Genomic DNA, 26,199 nt, shown 5'->3' on the forward strand with positions numbered 1-26,199 from the left:
AGAAATCATTTGTTACTCGATCTCTTCTCCCATCTTCGTACGTATTACTCTGTGGTTCTAGTTTGCATTTCTATTGTCAGAAATTAATTATACAACTGAGGAGAAAATTGTCTGTAACCATAGGCTGAATCACGCCCGGCAAGTTTTACACTGTATCTTGTATTTAATTAGCCTCTTGCAGCTAGGTTCTTTATATTAAGCAATAATTAGAACTACTAATACAACTTATTTTATTAGTACAACTACTTAAGCGTATCAAAAGCGTTACAGATTCAGGAATGGTTCCTTCAAAATAATTACCCCCATATAAAGATATTCCGAACTATTACAATCACCAATGGAGTAGGGGAATTCTCCAGACAATCTATTTTTGGAGATATATATCTATTGTCGAAAGACTCTTCAAGTTACCGTTTTTTTTTTTGGTAGAAAGAAGGCTATTCATTCAAACGCGCTCAACGCCAAACAGAGGAACAAACACTATTCCTAATCCTCATGAACCTCTCATAGGCTTGTTGCTCCTCAGGGTTACCAAAGTCAAGAAAAGGAGGAGATTCTTGCTCAAGGACACGAAAGTTTTTCTGCATTAAGTATCATTAATAAATTCCTTTTCTAGTCCATATAGTTTGGACCTATTTCGTAAAAAAAAAAAACACTATTCCTAACCATCCATATTTAATAACATCTAATTGCAGCATAACTAATAATGTTTCACATCATAGGGTTTTCAAATTTAGAGAGTTGATGGTGTATGAGTAATAAGGGAATGCCCAGGTTCATTCTTTGTAATCTCTTTTTATTTTTAATATGGTCATTCTGATTCCTAGCAAACAATAAAAAAATTAAAAGGAATAGTTTTGAAATCAAAGAAAGAGTAAGAGCCCACATTTTTTATATTCAATCAACTTGCTAAAGGAATTTCTTGCAAGAGTTGCAGATGTCAAGACCATAGTTAGTCATTATCATCAAATGCTTGAAAGACTGCTAAAATACATGATAACAACATTTCTAACAGATTCCTAGCAAAATATCTGAATCTTAAGGGGAATATGAAGTTCCAAATAAGAGATGACCTCGGTTTCACTTGAAGAAGATCCTTGATAGTGGCCAAGAGCCATGAGAAGGGAATCTAGCCTTAGAGGATTGAAAGTGGAAAGTGTTTTTCCTTTAGATCCTTTGAATCCAAAGAGAGTGGCACCTTATGGAGGAGTCTCCAACCTAATTTCAGGGCCATGCTCCATTTTGAATTTTTGCTTTCATAAGTGCCTATAAAAAATTTGGAATATAGTAACTTGTCCAAAACTGATGCAACCTTGATACAGTTTGGGTTCAAGTAAGGTTGAAATCGAGTCTTAAACTCTTCCAATTAATTGACAAATTAATTAATATCATATGTTGTTCATGGTTTTAAAATGGTATCAAATCTGGCCTATCGGCCAATCCATATTAGAATTGGCCATGACCTGCCCGACCCTAATCAGTATCCATATCGGTATCAATTCTGTTTTTCAAAACCATGGTGTGATTAATCCTTTTACCTGAATATTATTCGGGACCTAGGGAAGCCCCTAAACTTTATTGAGAAATCAATATAAAACAGAAATAAAAAGGAGGGGGGGGGGGGGACTAAGGAACAGATCACTCTCTCACACAGAGCTAAAATATAAAACCACCCAGCATGAAAAACTACTAATTAAATTACAATCTAAAAAGTGGTAAACTAGCTTTGTCTTCCCTTAATATATAGCATAAATACTGAGGAAGCTCCTGAATGGCATGGAATAAAGAGTTAGCAAATTATTCACAAGTGAGATTCAAAGCCATGGTGTGATTAACCCTAGATCGGCAGACTTTGGCTCCATGATCTCGAACTTTCTTTTCCCTAGTGTTTCATGAGCATTAAGCGGCCAAAACAACACATTAAACACAAAGATAATAAATTCAGAATCACCTTCTAATTAGTCATAGTTGCTCTGTTTGATAGATTCTTGCTTCAAGAAAATTTCCCCTTGATTAAATGTAGTCCTCTCACAACGTCATTCATGTTCATACGTTCTCTTGGTGATTCCATGGAGCACTGGACTGCAATTTCAATTATTGACGTTATGCAATCATGCAATTGATCTATCTTTTGCCTAGGACCTTCATTTTTATTGGTGGTAACCTCTTCAATTTCTTCACTTTGTTCTTCCTTGGGTAGTCCAAAATTTGCATCATGTGTGCAGGTAAAGCTGTTTTTGCAAAATTATGGAGATTTAAGTCATTAGTAAACATCTGATTTGTTGGCCTTTTTCCTGTGAACATCTCCAATAAAAAGGATCCCATAGCTAAACACGTCCCCTTGTATAGTTGCTCTCTCGATCTTATCTCTCTTATACTTACAATTCAGATAAGAGAGCACAACAGTGAAAAAAATGTTGAACTGGAAAACATAACAGATCAATGCCCCTACTCCAATCCAATACCAGTATGCTTCAGTAAAAAATCCTTTAGACTTCATGACTGCCACTCCTAGAGTCTCTGTAGACTGGGATAGAACCTATGCCACAAAAATAAAACTTAAAAATGATTTTCCTTACTCAAGACCTCTTGTTATGATATATTTCTATTTATTTTTAGGATTGAATTAAAAGGGAAAAAAAATTCTTACTTGTCCCCAACATTCCCCAAGGAACTCATTAACAGCAATTGCATTTTGAGCATACATAATAGGAGAGATCCAGTAGCCCCATATCCACCACTTCCTTATGTCATCTGATTCATAGCAAAAAGACTGTCTTATGATATTGATCATAAAATAAAAGTACACTTGTAAGCATCCCTCCCACCTCTTGATAGTTCTTTGCTAGAAAGGCATTTCAGTTTTTCCCCCCTTTTTCTTATTATTTTTTATTGATCTAACTTGTGAATTGGGTTTCAGTGTTTGTGCATTGGGTGTTCTTTGTTTAATTGGCTAACTAACTTCTTTATTTTATTGTGGGTTCATTTCTTTAAATGAAAATCTCAAACTTCATTCTTGTTTGTTTGAGGCTGTTTCTTGATTCCTCCATTAACTTTGAATGTTTCTCTCCAAACTTCATTCAGGTTTTTCACTCTAATTTGGGCCTGGATTTTAAAAAACCCCCGGCCCCTCGGCCTAGTTTCAACGCTTACTGCCACCCATACGAATTACTACTAACTGTCCATAATAAACTCATTACCTTTTCCCGTGCTGTTTGAGATTGATGAGTTTGATGCTCTGCTAACGTTCTTCTGCTGCTCAGAACTCTCTTACATCTAAAACCCTCCAATGGATCACTCCCCATTGCTATTACTATTCTTTCTTTCTATCTCTCTTAGAAGAGTCCCAAAACACCCGTCAATTAAATCAAATCCTCTCTCAGGCCATCACCAGCGGCCGCTTCACAGACCCTTTATGTCAAGTAAGTTCCTTTTATCCCTCTCATCTTATGATCTCACCTCTGCTCGCATCCTTTTCTCTCAAATCTCAAACCCCAATATGAATGAAAAGTATGAATGTTCATGGGATTCAATGCCAAGCCACTCAACCTTCAAATTTTTTTTTTTTTTCTTTCCCCCTTAAAAACTGGGCACAGGAAAATCTGACTGAAGCATCGAATAGAAAGAAGCACTGACCAGGAAGGTAGTCATGGATGGATTTTGCTTCCTTTGGGTGCTCTATCTTGGGGCTGTCATTTGGTGCGATGTTGAATGCTCGGGCTGCCAGGTTGGAGATGTGTTCGAATCAGAGAGCAGCCACACAACTCATCTCCAGCTGATTTTGAGTGAGTAACCCATTCAATCATTCTCTAATTGTTGAACAGTACCTCTCAGCTTATAATATGGGATAGGTTAAAAAGAGCTTTGATTTAAAGTGTTCCATCAGCTCTGGAGTTTTTAGCGTATCGATAAGGTACCTAATAGTCGACAACTAAATAATGAACATCCTTGATTTTTTTCTGAAGAAGACAGAGTATGTGTTTGTATTCCAACCTCTGTACTAGACATTGTGATAAGTACTTGAGACCTACAGAAAATGCACCAACCATTAATATTTTTGTGTAAGATGTTGAAATCTCTTTAGAAGCAGAATAATTGCGAAAGGGAATTGTAGAAGAAAAAGGTTGAAATGAGAAAACTATATTTCACAACAAAGCACAGGGAGCATGTAATGTCCAATGGACGTGAAATCAAGCAGTGCAAAATTTTAAGGTTAGTTAAAGTCCATGTTATGTGCCTAATGGGACTCAATATAGTGTATGGGTGCGAGATTTGGTCAGCTTATAATATGGGATAGGTTAAAAAGAGCTTTGATTTAATGTATTCCATCAGCTCTGGAGCTTTTGGCGTATCGATAAGATACCTAACAGTCCACAACTAAATAATAAACACAAGGTTGAAAACCTCCTGCGAGACCCCTAACTGTCTTCAATTAATCAAATGAAATCCTTCCCAATCAGTGAGGACTATTAGATGGTCTAGGCAAAGAAGAGACCTTAGGATCTGTCAAAAATCATTTTTTTCCTCAATCCGCAAAATGGGTAATTTTAAGATTGATGATTCTATACCACTGAACTAGGATCGTCGGATCAGTAGATTAAACCAAAATAATAATAATACTGTCAACAACAAAAATAGAGAATATATTTCCTTCCAAAATATCAATAAGGTAACCACAAGTTAAGTTTACAGGAGACTGATTGAACCTTTATCTCAAAATAAATAAGTTTTTGCAATAGAAATCTAAGTTGAAATGAAAGAGAATAGGGTTAAAGAAGTTGGATTTAAGAAAAGGGAAAAAGTTCTCTGTCTGGGAGTGTGGCCTACACCATCACTCCCATGAGTCTATCTCTCTCCTCCCCATTTGAAAAGACACCTCTGCCCCTTTGTTTTAAGGAGGAGAGAGATAGACACATGGGAGTGCTGGCGTTGGCCACACTCCCATACAGAAAACTGATTCCCGATTAATTAGAGCAGGAATGATAAGAAGGCTATACTTTAGGGGGGAAGTTGAGAAAGGAGAGGTTCCTCGATCTGTGTGGTTTCTCGAGAGAGCAGGTTTTAGACCAAAGAATGGCAATAAATGATTGGTAATGGAGTTTGAAGTTAAAAAAACAAAAGCTTCACTTGTAAGATGGTTTAGATGCTTGTAAAAAAATGCCAACATGGAGCTTAGCTTGCATGACAGAAAAATAGAGAAACAAAATAGAAGAAAACAAAACAAAACATCTCTGAGAAATCATTTACACACAATGAACGCAGACAACAGATTTCTCTCAATTTGTGAAAAATAAAAATTAACAACCTTATATATTAGGACTTTAATAACATCAACTTCTCCTAAGATTAGGAATATCTATTCCTAATAACAACATTTCTAACAAATTCCTATCAAAATATCTAAATCTTAGGGAGAATATGAAGTTCCCAAAAAGAGATAACCTCGGTTTCACTTAAAGCAAATCCTTTATAGTGGCCAAGAGGCATTAGAAGGGAATCTAGCCATATAAAATTGAAATTGGAAAGTGTTTTTCCTTTTTATCCTTTGAAAATAAAGAAAGTGGCACTTTGTGGAGGAGTCTCAAAACTAATTTCAGGGCCATGCTCCATTTGGAATATAGTTACTTGTCCAAAACTGATACAACCTTGATATAGTTTGGACTCAAGTAAGTTGAAATTGAGTCTTAAACTCTTCCAATTTCCAAATTAATTAATATCATATATGAATCATGGTTTTAATATGATATCAAATTATGCCTATCGGTCCATATCAATATTGGCCATGACCTGCCCAACCCTGATCGGTGTCGATTCCGTTTTTTCAAAACCATGGTGTGATTAGCCATTTTTTTTACCAGAATATTATCTGGGACCCAGGGAAGCCCCTAAACTTTATTGAGAAATCAATATAAAACAGAAATACAAAAGGGGGACCTAAACCACCTTACCCCTACCCAAAGGAACAAATCACTCTCTCACACAGAGCTAAAATATAAAGCCACCCATCATGAAAAACTACTAATTAAATTACATTCTAAAAACTTGCAAACCGGCTATGTCTTCCCTTAATATCTAGCATAAATACCGAGGCCGACCTGCACCGCCTCAGGGTGACTTACGCCATCCCCGAGGACATCAACCTCCGAGTCCCCAGCCCGGGAGAGATGGCCTGTTTCCTCAGGCCGGGCGAGGTGGCTTTGTATGAGCTGCCCTTCAAGTATGGGTTCAGGCTCCCCATGCTCGACCTGGTGGACCAGATCTTGGATCACTTTCATCTGTCCCCAGGTCAGCTGGTGCCGAACTCTTGGCTGTCTGTGTTCGGCTTCTACGCTCTGTTATGCGAGATGGGTTGAGGTGCGAGCGTGGCGCTTTATTCTCGGCTCTTTTGCTTGAAGAAGTCGCCTGAGAAAGGGTGGTATTACTTCACTCGCTGATCCGGGAAGAACGTAGCCCTGAGAGGGCACAAGTTTCTGGTCGGCTCGCCCACCTCCAACAAACAGTGGAAGCCGAGGTTCTTCTTTGCCTCCATTCCCAATGGTCCCTTCCGAGTTGAGTGGAAGGAGATCAACTTGCACTACGTCAACCGAGACCTGCCCCTGACCGAGAACGAGCAGAACTTGCTCGACCTAGTCCGTCAACATCCCCCTTTCAACGTCCTTCAACTCCAGGACGAGGGGTTTTTGCAGAGGTGGCACATGACCCCCGGTAGGAGTCCAAGCTGACCTGGTTCCTGCCCCCGAGCTGACCTGCTTACTTAGTCGCTTCTTCCTTTCTTGGTTCATTTCTAACGGGTTGTTTCTGTTGTAGTGGTCGGCCACATTCCTCCTATGGATTCGGCTCGGCTCAGGGCTGAGACCATCGTGGAGACGAAAAGAAAGAATGCCGAGAAGAAACCTCAAGGCGAGTCTTCGAAGGCGCCGAAGGGAAAGGCAGTGCTACCGAGCCCATCCCCCGCGGTGGTCGGCCTCGAGGCCAAGAAGACCAATGCACCGACTAGCCCCCCCCCCCCCCCCCGAAAGGGAAAAGGTTAGAAGGGATGGTTGAGCCCGCCGAGGGACTTCAAGCGCCAAAAGGTGTCGGTCAACTTGATAGGTGGGGGTCTTTTGCCTGTGGCCTCGCCGACCGACGTCTCTTGACTCGCCCTGGGGAGGGCGTCAACCAGCAATGCCCCCCTGCGGCCGAGCTGGCATCTCTTTCTGAGGGACTCAGCCCTCGCCTCAGCCGCGCATGCTAAGGAGTGGCTGGACAAGGGTCGGTTCCCTGCCGACCAAGAGATGCTTGGGAAATTGTTCGATCCCGAGCTCCTCTCTATGTTATTCCAAGATTTCAATATGGTAAGTTTTCCTGCTCGGCTCTTAATGTGTGGTCAGACTTTGTGTGCTCAGCTTTTCTGATGTGCTGTTGCCTTTCTTAGGGGTTTTCCAAGGCCATTGAGACCGTCCTTCGGTTTGAATGGCTTTTGACCACCAACTCCTCTCTAGAGGCTCAGGTCACGAAAGCCAACGACGACGTGCTTAAGGCCTTCTAGGCACACCAGGAGACTGTCGAGAAGCTCGACGAAGTCGAGACCAAGATCAAGCGTCTGGAGGAAGCGTCGATCGAGCAAAAGGAGGAGATCGAAGCCTTGAGAGCTCGGCTCGACCAGGTCAAGAGGAAGGCTAAGGACGACCTAGCACAGGCCCGAGCTAAGGCGGTCAGCGACTACCTCCTATCTGAGGAGTATGCCGAGGTGTGCCACGAGATCAGGAAGCAGCCCTACGATGATGGCTACGAGGCTGGTCGGGCCGACCTCCTGAAAGAGATCAAGGACGCCTACCCCTCCCTCAATCTTTCTCAGTTCGATGATGATGTGACCACCGTGGTCGAGGAGTTGGGGGAAGCTGTCGGGGTGGAGGTTGACCAGGTCGGCCTGACCGAGGATGCCCAGCGAGATGACCTCGTCCCTCTCATCGAGGACCCTGCCACAGCGGGCTCAGTCGACAAGGACCGTGCCGTCGAGGACCCTCTCGACGTCGCTGAGCTCTAGATTTCCTTTTTCCTCCTCGATATATTTATCCCCCTGCGCAGGGTTTTGAACAAACTTTTTTTTTTTATTGGGTTGAGCTGCCCATCTTTTGTTACCTTGTCGAAGTATCGACTTTTTATAAATGAAAACCTCTTTTTCCCAAAATTTTCTAAGTGTTTGAGCTCGGCACTCATTTGCCTTTCTTTGCACACCCACGTTGTTCTTGATTGCTTGTGTACCGTGGCCGAGCTGACGATCCGGCCTCTGATTTGAGCCCAAGGACTGTTAATTTTGGCTATGTTGTGTTGGGTCGATCAGGTCGGCTGCCATATTGGGCCGTGCGATCGAGCTGACTCCGTGACCTAGCGCAATGCCTTAGAAAAATTTACGTAGTTTTTATTTGTATTCAGCTCGATCCTGGTGAGGATTTGTGTTTGTGGGTAGGGCCGACCTTTGAGGTTGGTCTTTGAGGTTGGCCAGTCTATAAGGACTGGTCTTATGACTTGAATGCCGACCTATGAGGGTCAGTCTCTGAAGTTGGCCAGTCTATGAGAACTAGTCTTATGACTTTGTTGCCGACCTCTGAGGGTCGGTTTTTGAGGTCGGCCAATTTATGAGGACTGGTCTTATGACTTTGTTGCCGACCTATGAGGGTCGGTCTTTGAGGGCGGCCAGGTCTATGAGGACCGGTCTTACGACTTTGTTTTCGACCTATGAGGGTCAGTCTTTAAGGTTGGCCAGGTCTATGAGGACCGGTCTTACGACTTGATTTTGGAGCTTGAAAGTACGCCACGTGGTGGAGAAAGACTTTGTTTTATTGAATCAAACGTCGAAGCCGAAGCCAAATACAAATGTGCTCGTCATAAACCGTGCCGAGCAAAATACTTAAGGGAATTACTGAAAAAATTTCTTCAAATTTTTTGAGTTCCAAGGTCTCAGTATCTTCTTGCACCCCGGAGTCTGCAAGCGATACGTCCCTGGGCGAATTTGCTTGGAGACTGTGTACGAGCCTTCCCAATTAGGTGCTAGTTTTCCTTACTGCCGTGGTTGTGATGTGTTGAGCTTTCTGGGGACGAGGTCCCCTTGGCGGAAGTGTCGCTCCTTCACTTTCGAGTCATAGTACTTTGCCGTCCTCTGTTGATATGTCGTGTTTTGGAGTAGGGCATTTTCTTGAACTTCGTCGAGGAAGTCAAGGTTGGCCCTCAGCCCATCTTCGTAGGTCTTCTCGTCGAAGCTGAGCACTCAGTACGATGATGCCTTGACCTCGACCTGGGTGAGGGCTTCAGTTCCATATGCTAGCCCAAAAGGGCTCTCCTTGGTGGGTGTTCTTATAGTCGTCCTATATGCCCATAAGACATTTGGGAGCTCGTCCACCCATCTTCCTTTCACCTCGTCCAATCTTCTCTTGATTCCGGCAAGTAATGTTCGGTTGGAAACTTCTACCTGGCCATTGGCTTATGGATGAGCTACCGAGACCCGTCAAAAGTCAATGCAGAAGTGCTCGTAGAACTCTCAAAAGCTAGGATTGTTGAACTGCGCACCATTATCAGTGATGAGCACTTTGGGTAGTCCGAACCGATAGATCACTTTGTCTCGGTAGAATTTCTTCATGCTCTTCTTGGTGATGGTGGCCAGGGGCTCGGCCTCAACCCATTTAGTGAAGTAGTCGATGGCAACGACCACGTATTTTTTATTTTTGGAAGCTGGGGTGAAGTCTCCAAGTATGTCCATCCCCCACATAGCGAAGGGGATTGGACTAAACATAGAGGTCAGATTTGTTACAGGTCGGCTAGGCACTGGTGCGAAGAGCTGACACTTCTCGCATGTCTTCACATACTTCATGGCCTCTTCTTGCATTCGCGGCCAATAGAACCCCTGTCGAAGTATCTTATATGCTAGGGCTCGGCAGCCCATGTGGCTTCCATACATTCCTTCGTGCACCTCGGACAGGGCGTACTCAGCTCCCTTCGGTTCGAGGCATCGGAGAAGGGACGTCGAGATGGCTTTCTTATAAAGCACTCCGTCGATCATTGTATACTTGGCAGCTCGGATTTTGATCAGCTCTTCAATTTCTCGCTTCAGTTGATAACAATCTTCAGTGTCGTGGCCATTGTCCTTATGGAACAGGCAATACTTGTTCGGGTTTCGGGATGAGCTGGCTTGCATCGGGCGAGGTCGGCGGATGTACCCATCGTATTGAATTTGCATCAAGATCTATTTTCGTGACGTATTCAATGGAGTATAGTTGGGACTTCGAGCTCGGTCCGATCTCTCGACTCAACAATCAGTCTGAGTCCTCTTCTCATCTTTTCGGTCATCAGTGGATGACCTCCTCTTCTCACTCTTGCTTTCATTCCCCTTACGTGCTTGGAGAAGGTCTTCCATGTTTGCAAATTCATTGCACCTATCGAGGAGCTCGGCCATAATTTTGGTCTGCTTTTGGGCCAAGTCCTTGATGAGGTCCTCATATGCAAGTCCTTTGCTCATTGTGGTATGAGTCGTGGCTTCATCCAGCTCTCTGACATCCAGGGACTCCTTGTTGAATCGGGAGACGAATGACCGAATCAACTCGTCCAACCTCTGCTTCATGCTGAGGAATTTCACCGTCGTCTTCTTATGCTTCATGCTACTTTGGAAAAATGTGACGAAGGCTCGACAGAGTTGAGCAAAGCTGGTAATAGAGTTCGGGAGTAGCCATGAGAACCAAGAAGTTGCTGCACCCTTAAGGGACGAGGGGAATGCTCGGTAAGAAATAATCTCGGTCCCGCCATACATGGTCATCATTGCATTGAAGTAATTGATGTGGTCGGTCAGGTCGATAGTCCCATCATACCGATCAAAGGAAGGTGGTTTGAACCCTACCGAAAGTCGTGCCATCATGATCTCAGGTGGATAGGGGTGACGCCCGACCAGCGAGTAAGCATCCAGGGTTGCTTGCTTCTTAAGCCCTTCCACTTGCTCGGTCAGCTCCCTTAGCTTTTTCTCCATTTCAGACTCTGAAGCTCGACCATTTTGCTCCTCAGCTCTGATGGGTTCTTGCACTCTGCCATGCTGAGGTAGGCCATTCTGGTCGGCCAAATCATCCTGACGAGGTCGGCCACCTCGATCTTCTTGCTTGTCCCGATGAGGTCGGCCATTCTGGTCAGGTTGGGCAAAATCATTTCTCCTCATGCGCCCATCATCCCTGTGGCCAGACTCATGCGGGCTTCTTCATCCATATCTCTGGCGAAGTGGACTTCGTCGCTGGGGGCTACGATGAGAAACCTCCTCTTCCCTTGTAGCGCGTTGCCCTCGGGGCTCTTCCAGTCGGTCTTGGTGTCTCCTCGGTCTTTCACCATCACCGAGTCGCCCAGAAAAGACCGATCTCCGTGCAGTCGACCCTGTCGACTCAATGTTCTCTGCGGCCCTCGGGCTTTGATGGTGCCCTCGCTCATCCCGCCGATCTCCCTCACCAAGGCGTGGAGGGAGTTTGGATTCTTGGAAGATTGGAATAAATGGGATTGGAAATTTGGATTCTTGGAAGATTGGAATAAATGGATACCATTAATCACGCCCACCAAATTGGATTTGAGATATTATATGTCGATTAATGCTTAGATTGGTGAAAAATGATCCAAGTATTTTTGTTTTTTTTTGGGTAATCGTATTCGTACCATGCTTAGATAAGAAAATTTTCCGGCCCTGGTTTGGCAGCTGCTAAAGGCAGCAGTGGGGTTTTGAAACCCTAAAATGGGTTTAGGGTTTCATGTTTTAGAGAAACGATCTGGGGAAGATGGTTGGTGGTATTAATGGTGGTGGGTGGCGGTGGTGCTGGAAGTGGGCCGGGCTTCACGGTGGTGATGGTGGTATTGGGTATGTAAAAGAAGATAATGATTTGGGGAAGATGAGGGCATTTTGGTAATTTTAAATTTTAGCAAATAGGTCAGGGCAATTAGGTCTTTTCAAATTTTAGAAAAGATAGAAGAAAGGGTAGTTTGGTCATTTTTTAGCATTTAACACTTGGTGTGGACTTAAATGGCATTAGGGGGTAAAGCAGGGGTGGTACGTGGACTTATCAGAAGCTTAGGGGGGTACGAGGAATATTGGGTGCATTATAGGAGGGTACATGTACTTTACCCTTATTTTAATTGATATATGATTCTATGTATCACAGTACATAAACAATATATATAAATCAATAGAAAATCTAGAAAAAGAATCGCATTATCTTAACTTATAAAATTATGAAAATAAGAAAACAAAATCGAATAAGGTAACTTAATTGATTTGATGGACGCAAAGATATATTTCAACCATTTTATTACAGTCTAAACGAATCAGATAATAATCGGTCGAATAGGGGGATTATCATATTCGTATCTGATTTGTTTTCGAACGGATTCGGATTCTCCTAAACGGATACAAATGTGGATCAAATATGGATTTTGAATATCCGTTGACATCCTTAGTATGATAGATATTGGTACCAATTCGATGGGACAACGTTTTTGGGAAAAAAAAAGGAGCTTTTATAATAATAAAAGGAACAAGATACAATATTTACATTCTTTGGTATCTTCTTCCTCTAGCGTCCTCCCCAATCAAGTGGGTGAGGGCCTGAGGAAGGCTATCTGGGCAAAGAAGGATCTCTTGGTCTGAATTTATAAGACTTGCCAGAAAGTCAGCACAGAAGTTTGCTTCTCTGACCACGTGGATAAAAGTGTAGCATGAAAACTCCTCTCTAACCCTTTGAATATCAACAACCCCATGCAGTGCCAGGGGACTCGAAAGGATCCCTTGATCATCTGAATGGCGCACATGGAGTTAGAATGAACATGAACCCGCTGGCAGCCCATGTCCATTGCTCTGTGAAGCCCACAATAAATAGCTGTCAGCTCCATTCGCATAATATTATCGTCCCTAGAACCACCAGCAATGGCAAAGATGACTCTTCCCATTCGGTCGCGAGCCAAAGCTCCATACCCACCCCTGCCCTCCACCACTGATCCATCATAGTTTACGGTAATGCAGCTGAAAGGAGGGCGCAACCAAGAATGGAAAGATTACCGCTGCAAAGAGAAATGCATCTTAATCCTCCACCGGTGGAAAAAATCATGTGTGGAGCTGTGATCTGGGACAGAAGGAGTAGAGCTGGAGAATCGACCCCTTGTGTCACCAATAATCCGACGAAGAACAGTCTCATAGGAGGACTCTTGCTGCGCAAAAACTCTACAGTTCCTCTCGTTCCAGATGCGATACACCATGGCCCCAAAGCTGAACTTCCTAATCCTGTTCAAAAGGGAATCTCCAGTGAAGTGATCAACAACCCACTGAACCATCTCAGGCCACGGACGGGGGGAGGGGGTGGCGAAGCCATTGAGGTGGAGAACCCTTTGCCAAATAGCATTAGTGTAGGGGCATTGGAAGAAAAGATGAGACAGGTCTTCACAGCCAGTATTGCATAAAACACAGGTAGTATCCATAGCCACACCCCAATTTACGAGTTTACTTTTGGTAGTGAGACGACCCAGGATGGCGAGCCAAACAATGAAAGAGAACCGAACAGAGTTTGGGCGGAGGGGAACCACACTAGATTATACCATCCCACCTTTTTATTGTGAACCCTGATGGAATCCCAGGCCGATTTGAGCGAAAAGGTTCCCTTCGAGGTCGTACACCACACAGCAGTGTCCAAGGGGAGCTTAGTGAAGATTCTGGTAGAAGTAATCTCGGGCCATCTATCAAAGATAGCCGAGTCCATGCTGTTCAAAACCCAATGATTCCCTTCTTCAATGAGAGAGTCAACAGTCATATAGATGCTCCTCCCTAAGGCTTCAGTGATCAGCATTCCTGGTTTGCAAGTCAAGGGTCGAACCACAGATTGAGACCCCGACCAGACTTGAGCAAATACTTGATGTTGGGAATAGTGGTGCTGCGAAGCTGAAAGATTGCCTTGAGAGACCGAGAGCACTGAGATGGGGTTTGGGCCAACCAAAAGCTATGACGCTTGAGCCATCTATGTTTAACAAAGTGCACCCAGGCTGTATCTTGATCTGTAGCAATGTGCCACACCTGTCTCATGAGAGCCGCAGTATTCCAATCGCCAAGCCGGCGCAGGCCTAGACCCCCTCCTCCTTGGGTTTACAAACACTATCCCAGGCCACCTTAAACACCCCCTTATCAGCATTTCCCCACCACAGAAACCGAGCCAGTTTCCCCTCAAGGGAGGTGAGGACAGAAGTGGGAAGAGGGAAAAAATTCAGCCAGTAAGATATAATGCTGACTAGGACAGAGGAGATAAGAGTAAGCCTTCCCCCAAAGGAGAGAGACTTAGCTTTCCAAGAGCAAAGCCGACTGTCAACCTTAGACAGGAGGGGGTCGAAATCACTCAGAGACAAAGACTTTGAGGTAAGAGGAACTCCGAGGTACTTGATGGGGAGATGACCACATGAAAAACCTGTAGTAGAGCAAAAGAAATCCGCAACCTCGGACGGACAATTAGAGAAGAAAATATTTGACTTGCCATGGTTGATGGTGAGCCCAGACAAAGCAGAAAAAGTCCCAAATTCCTTATGCAACAGAGTGGCATTTGCTCGGGAAGCTTTGCCAAAAATGAAGAGGTCATCAGCAAAACAAACAGTAGTAATCTTGGCTTTATCGCAGTATTGATGATAAGCATATAGACCAGAATCCGCTGCCGCAACCAAGGAGTCAGAGAAGAACTGCAGCACAATATTGAAGAGGAACGGTGACATGGGGCATCCCTGTCGTAGCCTAAAAATGAAGAGGTCATCAGTGAAACAAACAGTAGTAATCTTGGCTTTATCGCAGTATTGATGATAAGCATAAAGACTAGAATCCGCTGTCACAACCAAGGAGTCAGAGAAGAACTGCAGCACAATATTGAAGAGGAACGGTGACATGGGGCATCCCTGTCGCAGCCCTCTATTAGCCGAAAAGCAAGGGGATTGAGCCCCGTTGATGAAGATGGTGTAACCCGGCTTTACAATGCATTGGGAGATCCAATTAATAAACAGAGGTGGAAACCGCAAGCGAAGAAGCAAAGAGAACAAAAAGCTCCATTGCACCGAATCATAGGCTTTCCGAAGGTCCACCTTGGCAGCAAAATAGGGCATCCCTTTCTTGGAGTGATACCCATAGAGTAACTCCTAACAGAGCAGAACATTATCAGTAATTTTCCGCCCTTCCATGAAAGCCGACTAGTTTAGACCCACCAACTTAGGCAAGACCAGCTTCAAACGGTTGGCCAATAATTTAGCGATGAACCTATTTCAGGGAGCTGACTGAAATCGGCCTGTAATCGTTGAAGGAGTTTTGAATCACCTCCTTTGGGACCAGCGTAATTCTAGAAAGCTTCACCTAGTCGAGGAGATGGAGATTCGTTAAAAAATCATTGATGGCATCAAGAATGTCATCCCCTATAATGGCCCACGTATGCTTGAAAAAAAGAGCACCAAATCCATCAACCCCTGGCACACTGTCGTCATCCGCTGCAAAAATCACTTCCTTTATCTCTTCTCTGGAAAAGGACCGAACGAGAAAGCTGCAGTCACCAGGGTCTAAGCCCCGCTTAATCGGGAGCTCAAAGGGGGAGCAAATCGTAGGGGGAGTTCCCATAAAACAATTTTCAAAAAACCGAGCAGCTTCAAAGCGGATGTCATTTTCATTAGTGAGAGTATTACCCATTGAGTCCTGAATAGAGGTAATCCTGTTCCTGGCCCTTTTGGTCTTCAGGGAACGATGGAAAAATTTCGTGTTGCCGTCCCCATGTTCAAGCCAACAAACCCGAGCGCGTTGACGTAACTCAGCTTCGCGAGTCCTCAAGAGATGGCGAAGCTCAAGGGACGTACATCGCTCCACTTCAATCAAGGCACGGTCAGGATTGGAGTCGACGATAGAGGCCTGTAACCTGTCCAGAGTAAGAGTCGTGGAAATAATCTGATGATCTAGCTTGTGAAACAGAGATCGGCTCCACCTCTTTAACACCTGTCGGACCTTCTTTAGCTTTGCTATGAGGGCAAAAATGGGCGAACCTAACACAGGCTCAATCCAGACTTGTTGGACCAGCTGCAGAAAGTCAGCATGCTCAGTCCAATGGTTATAAAAATAAAATTGTTTCCCTCTATTCCATGTACTAGTGCCCATGGTGATAATCATAGAACTATGATAAAAAACACCTAGAAGGAGAAACCAAGCTGCAGCGGCAGGGAAGGCATCAACCCAGGCAAAGTTTACCAAAACATGATCAATTTTACTGGAAATAAGATCATCACCTGAACCCTTGTTACTCCAAGTTAACTTACAACCAGAGCCCTTGAGATTAGAGAGATCACAATCTTTAACACACTCCGCAAAAGGTCAAACCATTCTAGTCAAGACAGGTTTGCCACCTCGCTTCTCAGATGGGACCTTGATAGAATTAAAGTCTCCTAGGATAATCCAGGGGGCGTTGGTTGTGGAGCTCATGGTACGAATGGCCATCCATAAAGACTCTTGGTCGCTGGCAAAGTTGTCACCATACACAAAAGAAGCATAAAAACAAATCTGAGACGCCTTAATGTGGACTTGGACATGAATAACTTGTGAGAGGATGTCAATGGGGGTTACATCGATCACATCTTCATTCCAAAGGACCCATATACGGCCAGCCTCTGAGCAAGAGTAATTGTGAATGCATCTCCAACGATGGCTGAACATACAAAAGGTGAGAACAAAATTTCTGGGCTTAATACGAGTTTCCATTAACCCAAAAAGATCGACCTTGTGGGAAGTCGCCCAATCCATCACTGCCCTCCTTTTGCCAAGGTCATTTATTCCCCTGGCGCTCCACGCGCCAAAACAGATCATTTGAGAGATGGAGAGGAGGAGTTCTGCAAAGGTCTCCCCCTGACCGGACTTCATTCTCTAATTCTATCATCATGCATGAGCTCCGCGTCATCACTTACACCAGTAAAAGTGGGAGTATTGAGAATAGCAAAGCGATTGGCCCCTCCAGGAGTAACCGAGGTCTTCTGCTTCCCTCCCTTCCCTTCGGGCTTCGAACCACGATTATCATTTTTTCGAGCCATGTCATCTTTGCTCTTAATGGTGCCAGCTGAGTTGGATATGGTCCCACCTGCTTTTGCATGGCTCCTAACGTGATTTACGTCCATGCCTAAACCTTCATTATGAGAATCTAAAGGGGGGGGGGGACAAATTTTTGCGAGAATCAAAACCTTCCTTGGCGGAGTGGTCGCTATTATTCTCACCTTCTAAAAGTGGTTGCAAAGGATTCTTCGCGCCTGCCATGGTCAAGTCCGTGGAAAGAGCAACGAGATCTGCACATTCCAAAATAAGAGAATCTTCCATATCTATTATAGCAGGGAAACGGAGCTGCTCACGGGTGGGGGAAGGTGGAGCAATCCTTGGAGCTTTCCCCCAGTTACGGCGCCGTCCTCCCCCTCTCCAGCCGTCACCACTAGTGTCTTCTTTCGCAGGGGGGTTGCTGGACATGGGCGCAGTGTTGGTAGTGGTTGTCAAGTAAGAGTTCACACCATGCCCAAAGATCTTGCACGAGCTGCAGTGGGGAGGAGCCCAGTCATAAGAAACTAGCTGCTCAACCTGCATGCCATCTTCTAGGACGATGGAGATAGAATCTGGGAGGGCATCAGCCGCACTCATTAGAACACAGAAACGGGCATTGCAGTTCTTCGATCAATACAAATAGGATTACCGAGAACGCTGGCAATACAGCCCAGTGAATGGTTACCCCAGAAATGCAAGTTCAGCCCATATAATCTAACCCAGATGGGGAGAACGGCTTCCTCCTTCTTGATTAGAGACACCTCTGGGGACCATGGGCGAAGGATCAATGGCCGAGACCCCAGGGTCCAGAGCCCTTCATCGAGGATTTGGCGACTCAGAGACACTTCTTGGAAGTCAAAAATGAAGATCCCACTCTCTAATCCATACACCTCCACTGCACCCACATGCGCCCATTTCTCTCTGGCATAACGCTTCATTAGAGTGAAAGAGGGGTGCTGGCTGAAAACATAGCCCACTAAAGCAGCCTCCCACCAATCCGTCTCCTCTAAAAGATCATTAGGGTTGCAACGAGTGACCTTCTTCCCCCCTATTACCTATGGTTCAATGAAAGGAATAGTCACAGATTCATCCTAGCACCTCCTCCCCCCCCCCCAAGGAGACTAGCCCATGACCGGCCTTCTTCCAACTTGGTCTGCCTAGCCAGGTTGTGGGGAGAATCGACGATAGGGTGGTCCACCGGTAGGGCCCTGGTGGCCATGAGCTATCAGAAAGAAAGCAAGAGAAAATCCTGCATGGACAAGTCGCACCAACTAGAGCTCTTTTTCTCTGATATGGGACAACTGCCATGGCATGGTTGTATCAGTAGATCCATATCATCGATCAGATACGGGACTGACACACCATCACATCATATCGCCAAATTACCGCCATAGCGCCAAATCGCCATATTGTGAGCATGGCACCATATTGCTAAAATACTGCCATGACACCAAAGCGCCAAATTATCGCCATGATGTCATATCACCAAATCGTGGCCATATCACCAAATCGTGTTATGTTGAGCGTCATGTATCAATATCAGGTCATCTAGGACGATACCGATTTCACTAATATTTTATTGGGAGAAAGAATGCTACCTAGGTGTGTACGGTGCGCTGCCCTTGCACCTAGACACAAAGGCACACAATATGACCACAACGCCCCCATGGAAAAGGGGAATTTTCCAGGGGCTTGGTAATCATTTCGCGCACCCCCTGTGTTGGAATGCAGTGGCAGCACACCGCACACACCGAAGTAGCGTTCTCTTTCCCTATATATATAATATTTCTATGTATAACTATATATAATTATCTAAACCTAAATATATAAGATATTTTAATTTGGGCCGTCTATTTATGATACGGTATATGTTTGAAACACTGAAATTCAGTCCTTCCAGCCTACCAAAGCTAATGAAACGGAATATTGCTTCTAAAACTTCATTTTATACCAATTTCAACCCAGACAAATTGGAAAATAACCTCTGTTAAAAATGTGATTACATAACCTGTTGCAGGAATAAACAACAAAATACTCTCCAAATTCGTTCAAAGCCATTCATGATTCAACCCCTTCTCAATTCGCTCCATTTTCGCGCAACGACACAAAAAAAAAAACTCAAAAACTTCCTCATCTAACATCAAAACAACATTAAACCAGTTGCATTGTAACCACAATTCGACAAACTACATTTCTTGCGAAGAGTGATTTGCCTAGTTCTGTCATTAAGACTTCCAAAAATAGCTTTAAAGTGGACTCCACTACGTAATCCTAAGAAATCACAACTTTTGATGTACGAAGCTTTCACCTACTGCTTAGGGCTTTTGCCAAACACTTCTTAGGGATCCAATATATTGCCAAAGTCAGCGTAATGCTCGGATGCCACTATAACCTTGTCCATAGTTAGTAAGTTCGGGTATGACAATAGTACGGGAACGGATACGTACAACAATTAATCGACCCACATGGCAATAGTTCGTTTTCAAAAATCCAATGCAATAAAACACGTACTGAAAATAATTGGTAAGTCTTTAATACGTGTTTTAATATGGTTGCTCTGAAATAGTACAGGAGAAAAAATACAGGTTTATCATAGTAAAAATCAATTAAATTCTAAAATTCTCATGCATTCATGAACACTTAAAACTAATAGGGCTTTCCAATTTGAAATCATTTCCCATTCTTTTGGATCTCTACATGTAATATTAATTAAGTTTAATCAATTAATATGGCATTTAATATGGTGATTAATACATAAATATGTATTAATACAGCAATTAATACGGCATTTAGGTTTAGGTTTTAATTTGTTTAATTTGTTTAATTATTTTAAAATACATAAATATTTATTAATACGGCAATTAACGCGGCCATTAATACAACGATTAATACGACCATTTTTAAAAGTCGTGTACTGAATTAAGCTACCCATAGAATAAAATAAGAGTCGGGAATTTGAATTATACGATTAGGTACGGTAATTGATGCAGCAATTAATATGTTAACTTACTAACTATGACATTGTCAAATAACCAAACTGCCCTTGACACTATGTAAAAGCCTATTTGACCATTCCAGCTCTGCCAAATCACCCGTAGCTACTGTCACAATCCCACTATGACCAAATACATTGCCAACAATGACAACAACACTCCATTTGACCAAAACAGGTCAAGAAAGGAGAGATGATATTCAGATATCAGCTGTTTGCAACCTCGAGGATCTTGAGGAGTTTGTTGGAGAGGGAGAGAAGCTGGTTTTTTGTTTTGTTTTTTTATGAAAAAGAAAGCAACTTAAGTATGGTGCAAAAGTACAACCTGTACCTTGCACATAGGCCGCAAGGTTGCAAACTACTTCTAAGCATAGGTGGTTTTTAAAAGTAGAAAAAGTTATGTCTAAAGTTCGATTACTGATATACATAAGATCCTTAATGTATAACCATGGCCAAGGAGAGTTAGTAGGGGATGGAAGAGCATTGGTGATCAGTTGGTTTGAGCACCAAATCTCCTTGATTTTTAATCCTAACAAAGTTGCATGGTCTAGACCCTCCCTGATGCTATACAATTTCGGATCCCAAATTAACCTTAGATGCCAAAATATTTCCTGCACCAAAAAACAAAAACCTTCCATCCATCAAAAAAATATACGCCCAGCCTACCAATCTTAGTCCTGGGGTCTGGATTCCTGCACACAATAAAAATAGGATATTTATTTAGGGAGAGAAGCTGTTGAAGTACATCTACTCGTTCTTCCTCCATTAATATATTTTCGGTGAATTCATAGACTGACACGTTAACATGTTCAACTTGTGAAATCTAATGAAAAAAAATAAAAAAATCCTTTATATCTTTCCCATTGGATGGCTAAAACAGTGATGGTGTGGGAATGCATGCGTGGGAGATTCCTTTCCACCTTGCTTGCTCAAAGAACCCTCTATTGTTAAATTTATAGTGGCCTCATTGGAATAATACCGAATTCAATGAGAGAGGAAAGAGGGATAGAGGAATCACCAGTAGAACGGAGAAAATGGGAGTTTCTCTTCCATCTCCAACCAAATGCCCATGGCCTTGGAATCTTTTCAAAGACCTACTATATATATCGGACCTATCTCAAGATGTATATTATAGGAATCCTGGAGATTCTTTTTGTCTAACTATAGGTATGAACATGGCTAAGAATGCCTACCACATGAACTCTGTACTTTTCCAGTTTGTTTAATATATATTTTCTGCTTTCTTCTCATAAAAAAAACAAAAAAAAAAAAACACTATGGCCTGATAAAGCAATACACTCCAAGGAAAAATTAAAAAACCATCTTAGACCTATTTCTAGCTACTTTCAACACACTTTTCCCACCAACCAAACAGTGCACCACATGGAGGTCTGTCTTCATTCCTTACTGTGTTCTAAGCTTCAAGCTCCATGAATACCAACAGGACTGGAGAATTCAGGTGCCCTTGAAGCCATAGCTTGCAATGTCAATGCAGTAATGTATAGAAAGATCTCTGCAAGTGCGCGCAGTTTTTCTTTTCAGGAAATCAGAAATATCAAAAGTATCATTAAATTGACATAATTCTGACAATGATATATAGAAGATATATTGTCATATATTTTAAGATTTCAAGGTTTTGTATGAAATTAAACCATAATTAACGCTTTACAATTAGGGGGGAATATCAGAATTTTTTCATAACAAAGCAATAAAAAGGATAAAAAAAAAACAAAACAAAACAAATCAAAGAGGATTCCTGAATCTGGAAGTCCCTTTTCTTCATTTGTGCTGAATCTGAGGAGGGCGACTTGGAACGAATTAGGGGTTAGGAGTTGGGAGTTAGGATTTCCTTTGAAATTAAAGCCAAGTTATCTTTAGTTCCCTCTCTTCTTGTATTGACACCTCTAAGAACAGGACCATTGTTCAATCCTGGGGTCTCTCTAATGTTTCTTTGGTTGCTCCGGCCTCCTCTAGCTAATTGTTTAGGCTGGCTGGTTTGGCTTTTCCCCTTTGGGGCTCTTTGTAATTCTTCTTTCTCCTCTCTTTTGGTAATGAAATTTTTAGTAACCCAAAAAGGAAAAAGCAGCCAAAACATTTCACCCAAAAAAAAAAAAGGCGGTCAAGACAACACAATAAATATAAAAACAATAAATTTAGAATCACCTTCTAATCGATCGTAGTTGCTCTATATGATAGATTCTTGCTTCGAGAAAATTTTCCTTTGATTGAATGTAATCTTCTCACAACATCATTCATTGTCATACGTTCTCTTGGCGATTCCATGGAGCACTGGACTGCAATTTCAATTATTGACGTTATGCAATCTTGCAATTGATCTGTCCTATGACTAGGACCTTCAATCCTAATGGTAGCAACCTCTTCAACTTCTTCACTTAGTTCTTCCTTGGATAGAAGTGTTTGATCTAAAATTTGCATCACATGTACGGGTAAAGCTGCCGTTGCAAAATTATGGAGATTTAAGTCATCAGTAAACATCTGATCTGTTGGCCTTTTTCCTGTGAACATCTCTAATAAAAGGACCCCATAGCTAAACACGTCCCCATGTATAGTTGCCCTTCCGCCCATTCCATATTCTGAAATTTAGAAATCACTCATTAATGTTAATGTAACATTAAGAGATTTGCTTCTTCTTTTTTTTTTTTTTTTTTTTTCATACAATAGAAATTATGGTCTGAGATATGGAAATTGTGCATACAGTATTCAAAATTAGAAGGTTATATGGTCATTTTTTCAATATGGGAACCATGATTCTTTGATAATGTTAAAAGAATCCAATCAAAATTCGGTCCAACTAGATACCAGGGTCCAATGTGTTCGTAGTATAATGAAATCCTAATTGAAATGAATATTGATAAAACCATGATCCACCCTAATTAAGCTAGAATAGTCTATTGATGTACTCAATAAACTGTTAAGAACAAGATCTAAACATCCAATAAGAATTGAAGTATTAACCTAATAAACAATTGAATAAAACATTAATGTATTGACTGATCTTGACCCTTTTCTAAATCATTATTTGGGTCATGTGTAATAGCCTGCAAAAAGGTTCTTATTAGAACAAACAGAAACAATGGAATACAAATTTAATGTATTTATCGATAACTCAAAATAAAATTGTATTGTTTATTTGTTACCTGGAGCAACATAGCCAATAGATCCTTTCATCCCAATGGTACTAGTTTGAGTCTGGGATGAATTCTCATCAGGTTCTAAAAGTAGCCTCGCCAAACCAAAATCACTAACATGTGCAGTCATATCTCTGTCAAGTAGAACATTGCTTGGCTTCAAGTCACAATGAACAATTGGGGCATAAGTGTTATAATGAAGGTAATCCAAAGCAGAAGCCACATCAATTGCGATGTTTAATCTTTGAAGAAGACTTAAACTTCTTGAATGATTATGTGCTTTCACCGACAGATGCAACCAATCATCTAGACTCCCATTGGGCATAAACTCATAAACAAGGGCTTTAAAATCTTTGCCTTTTGAATCAATACTTGAACAAGAAGTTAAAATTTTGACAAGATTTCGATGCCGAATGTTTCTTAATGATTTGCATTCAGCCTTAAAGCTCTTATCGACTCTTGGATATTGAAGGTTGAGTACCTTGATTGCAACAATGGTTTCATCTTGGCTGATAATCCCTTTGTAAACAGAGCCAAAACTACCGGAACCTATGAAATTAGCTGACGAAAATCCTCCAGTAGCTTGGAAAAGATCTTTGTAAGAAAGCTTTAAGAACTGTTCACCGATTAATGGTGCGGATGAAGGTTTACTTTTTGATCTTCTTATCCAATAGAGAGAAAGAAAGGAAGTTATCAAAAGAAAACCAAAAATCACACCGATTATCGCCAAAACTATTCTAAGAGCATTGGACTTTTCTCGTTTCGTAGATTCATGGTTTGTACATGCAGGCAGATGCAACTCTGCAATTCCACCACAAAGCTTATCATTTCCATTTAGAAAAATTGCACTTGCATTTCCAAAGTTTCCTTTTGTTGGTACCTTCCCTTCAAGATTATTGAAGGATAAATTCAAACTTTGCAATGTTACAAGTTTCTCTAGATCTTTTGGGATTTGCCCTGATAAGTTGTGTGAGAGATCTAAATCTTGAAGCCCCTTCAAAAGAGTCAAAGATTGAGGAATAGTTCCTTCGAAGAAATTACCCCCCATATTAAGATGTTCCAAACTATTACAATCACCAATGGAGGAGGGGATTTCTCCAGACAACCTGTTTTTGGAGATATCTATTGTAGAAAGACTCTTCAAGTTACCGATTTCAAATCGTAGGGAACCGATCAGAGAATTAGAAGATAAGTTGAGAGATATTGATAAGGATGAAATAATGAAGAGTTTTTTAGGTATTGGGCCTTGGAGGCTATTACTATCAAGGGCTAGGAACTGTAACTGTTGACAATTTCCAATGGTGGACGGAATACTTCCATTCAAGCTATTTTCTTCTAGATGGAGTTCATACAAAAAAGTGAGACTGCCTATAGAGGAAGGTATCTGTCCTGAAAGTCTATTTCCACCCAAGAGTAATCTTTGAAGCTTTGGAAGCTTCCCTATGATAGACGGAATATTACCCTTGAGAAAGTTCTTCTTCAAGCCCAAATCGGTCAAGTTGACGAGATTTTCAATCCCAACAGGAATGGTTCCAGATATTTGATTCTCTCCCAAAAGAAATATTGAAAGTTGTGTTGAGAGATTGGCTTTAAAGTTGGGGAGGGGACCCTTAAAACCATTATGTTGTAGTCGCAAACTCTCTAGATTTGTACAATTGATCAAAGAATTTACAAATTCTAAATCATCAGCTTCCTGTTCCACATTGGTTTCCACTAATACTGAACCATTGAAGGTTTGGAAGATTTCCTAAGTTGTTAGGGATGGGTCCAACAAAATTGTTTGTAGTGAAATCAATCGATTTGAGTGTTGAAATATTGGAGATGGAATTTGGAATTCTCCCTGAGAAAAGGTTCCCTCCAATTTGTAGGATTATGAGATTTGGAAGAGTGAGGCCTATGTCTCGTGGAAGGCTCCCATGCAATTGGTTTAGTGGAAGGGAAATAATTCCAAGAGATGAGAGATTGTATAGTGAGAGAGGGAACATACCAGATAGGTTGTTTATCCCAAGTGATAGATAGAATAAGTTGGTTAGCTGACCAAAGGATTCTGGAATGCTCCCCTGCAGTTCATTCACACTCAAAGAGATAACTTGGAGGGAGGAAATATTCCGAAAAGAAGATGGTATTTCTCCTGTTAAACCATTCCCATTAATAGCAATTACCTCCAGCTTTGACAAAGACGTAGATAGTTCGATTGGAATCTCCCCGACAAAATTGTTTTTGGAGAAGTAAATTCCTTTCAGACTAGTGCAGTTGGCCAAGCTGGTGGGAAGTACTCCTTCGAGAGTGTTGTTATCAAATTGAATGTATTGTAGTCGAAACAGATTACCGATCTCATGGGGGATTTTGCCATGGAAGCTATTGTTCATGATGTTGAGGACACGAAGAAAAGTGAGATTCCCTATGAAAGGAGATATGTAACCTCCCAAGCCCATCCCTTGTAAATCCAAACCGATAACCCGTTGTCGATGACGACGGCCACAAGTGATCCCAAACCAGTTGCAGAAAGTGATGGAATCATTCCAAGAACTTAGTGCTCCATATGGATCATCATATATTTGTTTCTTCAACTCCAGCAAAGCAAATCGATCTGCCTCATTGTTATTGTTGTTGTTGTTCCCTACTACTAGACTCATCATCAAAGAGCCGCTGCTCCCAAAGAGGAGGAGAATATTGACAACTAGAAAAAGCTGAAGTAGTGCTCCCATCATCATCAGAATCAAATTTTTTTGGGACGCAAATGCAGAAACCATGCAAGCAAGATAGATAGAGAGCAACTATGTTATTATTATACATAGTCTTTGAAGAGACAAGTATCCAACTATTTAAAAGGATTAGTGCTAGGAAAGAAACAACAGCATCTACACAAGCGTCTGGACCAATGGGGGTGCACGTCTGGGTATCTACCCAGGGGGTAGAGACGTCATCTCAAGGCGCCCTGTGAGAGGGCATAGGAAACACCACCAAATAGAGATCTTTTTCCCTTAATT

The 26,199-nt window shown here is 42.2% G+C and overlaps 2 protein-coding genes across 2 annotated transcripts; both read right to left on the bottom strand.

Moving 5' to 3' along the window:
* Nucleotides 1–2,208: 2,208 nt before the first annotated feature.
* LOC122645131 (probable LRR receptor-like serine/threonine-protein kinase At3g47570) lies at nucleotides 2,209–24,257 on the bottom strand. The gene is made up of 3 exons (XM_043838473.1): nucleotides 23,219–24,257; nucleotides 22,625–22,654; nucleotides 2,209–2,343 (listed from the first exon to the last, which is right to left on the bottom strand). Exons 1-3 carry the CDS (start codon nucleotides 24,255–24,257, stop codon nucleotides 2,264–2,266), a joined length of 1,149 nt encoding a protein of 382 aa, XP_043694408.1. The 3' UTR covers nucleotides 2,209–2,263.
* Nucleotides 24,258–24,894: 637 nt separating this feature from the next.
* On the bottom strand, nucleotides 24,895–25,917 carry LOC122645132 (putative receptor-like protein kinase At3g47110). Its single transcript, XM_043838475.1, has one exon. The coding sequence runs from the start codon at nucleotides 25,915–25,917 to the stop codon at nucleotides 24,895–24,897; it is 1,023 nt and encodes a 340-aa protein (XP_043694410.1).
* Nucleotides 25,918–26,199: the final 282 nt, after the last annotated feature.

Source organism: Telopea speciosissima, chromosome 11 (genome assembly GCF_018873765.1).
Source record: "Telopea speciosissima isolate NSW1024214 ecotype Mountain lineage chromosome 11, Tspe_v1, whole genome shotgun sequence".
NCBI classification, from domain to species: Eukaryota; Viridiplantae; Streptophyta; class Magnoliopsida; order Proteales; family Proteaceae; genus Telopea; species Telopea speciosissima.